Raw genomic sequence first — 4,125 nt, 5'->3', positions numbered from 1 at the left:
GTTTACATATTTATATTTATATATATAAAATCTCTCAGTATGTTTTGCGCGTGCATGTGTTTCTCCATGCCTGCAGTTCCAGCTTTGGGGTGGCGGCTTCAATGTTTCTCAGCAACTCTGGGGGTTTGGTTTGCGCGCCACCAGTTCCGGGTGCCTGACTTAGTGCCCAGCCAGCCTCATCCTTCTCTCTCTGACCGTGTCTGACCCATGGGAGGCACCCGTAGAGGTCCATGTTTCTGATGTGGCCCGCCCATGTGACACCAAGTGCCATTCGTTAGCATTCTTGAATAAATGCATCCAGGGTCGACAGACGGACAGATACAGAGATTTGTGGATTTTTCTGCTGATCCGACAGACTTCCCACTTGGCACTCCCCTGGGTCCTTGGTGATACCCACGTCAAGTTTGGAGTCGACCGTTCAGATTCCATGCATTTACCGATTGATGATTCTGTGTGAGGTCACACAAGGGCTGGGCACTGCTATTAAAAAAAAACCCTGATATTTAGAACCAATAACAGACTTAATTAATCTTGCCTATTATGTAGGTTAATCGAATAATTGAGAAGCATTTTTTTCCTTATAAATCAGCAAATCGATACGAAAAAAGACTAATCGAGAAACAAGAATTATTTGGATAACATATCCAATGTGAGAGTGTGTGTGTGAAATATATCAAATATATCAACCAATAACTCATACCAAATATCAACAAGGTTTTAGAAACAGGGACAAACCGCAACCACCACAGCAAAACAAGGGCGATGTCGCTTACAATAAGCAGACATGGCAACCAAACATGACGCGTTGCAGAGCCTTTTTTACCAAACACGCCCCTTTCCACAGCCACGCCCCCACCGAATATATATGAACAGAAGTGCACGCCCACAATTCAGTCTAAACACATCCCACAAATGGACAGGGTGTTTTCTTAGAGTGTTACACACACTCTCAAAAAGGAGTAATCTGATTAACCACTTAACCCTGTATTATACTTAATTACATATTATATTATATACATCATTTTTTACTTTGTTTCGCGTGGCACATGAGCTCCTACAAAATATCGTCCCAGTGACTGCGTTGAACATACAGTGAGTACAATCCGTAATTCCATGACCTCATCGAGACCAAGTCGACTCATCTGTAGTGTGCATCGGGATTCAAGAAAACAGACTTAGAGCTCTTGGTGACGTAATCGTTCTACACCATATAGTATATAACCAGTGTCTTCTGAATGACCTCATTGATTTGTTGAAGGCAACATAGCAGTTTATTTATTCTTTAAAACTGAAGGACAGACAGATACAGACATAGACATAGACAGACAGAAATGGCCTCAATGGAAGCGATGGAAGTGATGACACCTGATCAACGTGTCTCTGCTGAAGTTTTGAAAAGTCTAGCTAAACATTTCAATTGTCTCAATGAAGACAACAAGATTAAAAGAAAAACGGCTCTTGAAGCCATCAAAAAGGAAACTATTGATAAAGGGCTTTCCAGTGGCGTGTTGCAGGAGGTTTTCTCTTGCCTTCTTAAGTCTTTGCTAAAATGCCTGTCAGACCCAATGGAAAGATGCAGGGAGACTGCTATTCGCATGCTAGGAGAGTTTATTTGTTGTGTTCCTCGCCCAGAAGAATCGCTGCCCTACATTATTCCCTGTCTGGCACAACGAATTGGGAGAGAAAAGATTGTGGAGCCAGCAGAGGAACTCCGTTTATCTATCATGGACGTTCTGGTTCTCACTGTGGAAGTATGTGGGAGGCATCTAGCACCATATTTGGATGACATGATCAACATCTTGCAGAGAACCATCATCGACCCTTTCCCAGACGTTAAAAGAGAAAGTTGTAAATGCACAGTTAACTTTGCAAAGTGTGTACCGGAGCATTTCCACATGCAGGCTGACAGTCTAGTTAAGCCCCTTATGCAAACGATTAATCATCAGCGCTCTACGGTGCGGGTGACTGTCATTGAAGCCACCGGGACTGTGATTCAGTATGGCACCGGGAAAAGTGTGGATGATGTGCTGCCTCGCCTGGCGGAGAGACTGCTTGATGACTCACCACAGGTGAGAAAAGCAGTGACCGTAGTGGTTGGTAATTGGTTGCTGCACATGAGCGACAGATACTCCTACTTCAACAAACTCCTCCCCCTCCTGCTGTGCAGTCTCAGTGATGAGATCTTAGAAATAAGACTTCTGGCAGCTGACCTTTGGAGACAGACAGGTGCTCAGTGGGAGAAGGAGAACGAAGACAAGATTAAGGACAAGATGGACTTCCTCCTCTCCCCACCTCCCCTCTACCCTGCAGGTGTGGAGCGTCCAGGGTTGGGCTGTAGGGAGCTGGTAGTCAGGAACATGAGCTGGATGGTGGCAGGCATCACCCGTGACCTGACCGATTGGCTGGTAGGCCCGCAGATCAAGGCCTCCCAGCTGCTGTCCATGGTGCTGCTCCATGCTGAGGACCGCTGCACCGAGCAACTCCAGCGCCTCCTTGCCACCCTGTACCAGGCCTGCTCCAGCACAGAGAAACAGGTGGCCACCAACTGCCTGGAAGCTGCTAAGCTGCTGGGCACCTTCGTAGCTCCCGAGGTCTTCCTTAAGCTGCTGCTGGAGCAGGTGGAGAGCAACTCGTTCTCCTGCCCCTGGGTCCCATTGGCGGTGCTGTCTCCAGTGCTGGGGGGCTGTTCTGGACCCCTCCTCAGACCTCACCTTCAACAGATTGCTGACACACTGTCCCAACCCAACGTCTGCCAGGTGTATCACCGGGTGGAGTATTTGGAGCAGTTGTTGTCCTGTGTGGATGTGTTGGTGTGTCAATGTGGGCCGGACTGTGGGCCAGTCAGTCTACAGCTGCTACAGGTACTGGTCACAGTCCAGAGCCTGTCCACGGAGCCACTGCTTAGTGATAAAGCCTTAGAGTGTGTTCAGTGTCTGTGTAAGGTGCAGAACCTGGCCTCGGTGGCAGAGCTGTACAGGCGCCACATGGACCGGCTGCTGGCCTGGCTTGCTGACACTGTCAGCGACTGGTCCAGTTACTCCCCTCAGAGGCTACAGCTGCAGGTCATAGCCACGCAGTCAGGTCCAGTGATAGGAGAGTTTGTGCCCCAGGTGATGCCACTGCTCCAGAGCTGTCTGCACCCAGACAGAGACCCAGAGATGAGACTGATGATCTTCACCATGTTGGCCAAGCTGCTGCTGGATGCAGCCAACACACTGGACTCTCAGAAGTGTTTCAGCACCGAGGCAGAGACGTTTCTGCACACGGTGCTCCTCCCTAACCTGGTGTGGCATGGAGGCCGCACTTTTGGAGCCATCCGCACTGCTACTCTCAGCTGTTTGCTCGCCCTACTGCATGGAGGGGCTATCACACCCACGCAGTTGTTGTGTGCGGAAGAGAAGCTGACTCCCCAGGTGCTGTCTGCCCTGGAGGAGCAGTCTCAAATGGCCAGACTGTTTGCCTGTCGCTCCCTCTACACCATGCTAAGGCTAATAGGACCTGGTCTGCATCCCCATACACTCAATAAGATCTACCCAGAGGTGCTTAAGCGTCTGGATGACAGCAGTGAGGAGGTGCGTGCCATGGCACTGCGGACCCTGGACGTGTGGCTGTCCAGCCTGACTAAAGACTACAACCCCCAGCACCTGGAGTTTCTTTTCCAGCAACTCCTTCTACATCTGGATGACTCTGACGCCACAGTGCAGGAACAAGTGCTGGAGGTTCTGAAGAAAGGCAGTTTGGTCTGCCCGGCTCTGATGAAGAGGGAAGTGGAAGTGATGATAGAGAAACATCGCAGCCGTTTCTACTGTGACCAACTGCTCCAGCACATCGACACTAACTCACATTATGACATGTACAAGTAGTGCTGGTAAATGCAAAGTGTAATGCAGGATGAAGCGACGGATTGTTGCACAATAATTATCCGGCATTCATTTAATAAATTAGATCTGTGGTCCAACTTTTGCTTTCTTTCCATTACCATTTCCTTCTACATCTTGTTCTGAATATTCCTACATCTATGAATATATTTCTGATGTGTTGTTTTCTTTTAATGCATGGTTTTCAGTATTTTGAAATACGTATTTTTGACTGTTTATTATTATGGGAAAATGTTCCGTTGCATTA

General features: G+C 48.2%; 1 protein-coding gene across 1 annotated transcript; it reads left to right on the top strand.

Moving 5' to 3' along the window:
• Nucleotides 1–1,349: 1,349 nt before the first annotated feature.
• On the top strand, nt 1,350–3,863 carry LOC311063828 (dynein axonemal assembly factor 5-like; the record flags this gene model as incomplete). Its single annotated transcript, XM_084083439.1, has 1 exon — nt 1,350–3,863. The coding sequence occupies one exon, from the start codon at nt 1,350–1,352 to the stop codon at nt 3,861–3,863; it is 2,514 nt and encodes an 837-aa protein (XP_083939565.1).
• Between the last annotated feature and the right edge of the window lie 262 nt (nt 3,864–4,125).

The sequence above is a fragment of the Gymnoscopelus microlampas genome, assembly GCF_963454915.1.
Source record: "Gymnoscopelus microlampas genome assembly, chromosome: 16".
Taxonomy (NCBI): Eukaryota; Metazoa; Chordata; class Actinopteri; order Myctophiformes; family Myctophidae; genus Gymnoscopelus; species Gymnoscopelus microlampas.
The sequence above is the reverse complement of the archived record's forward strand: the minus strand, read 5'-3'. Positions and strand labels throughout refer to the sequence as shown.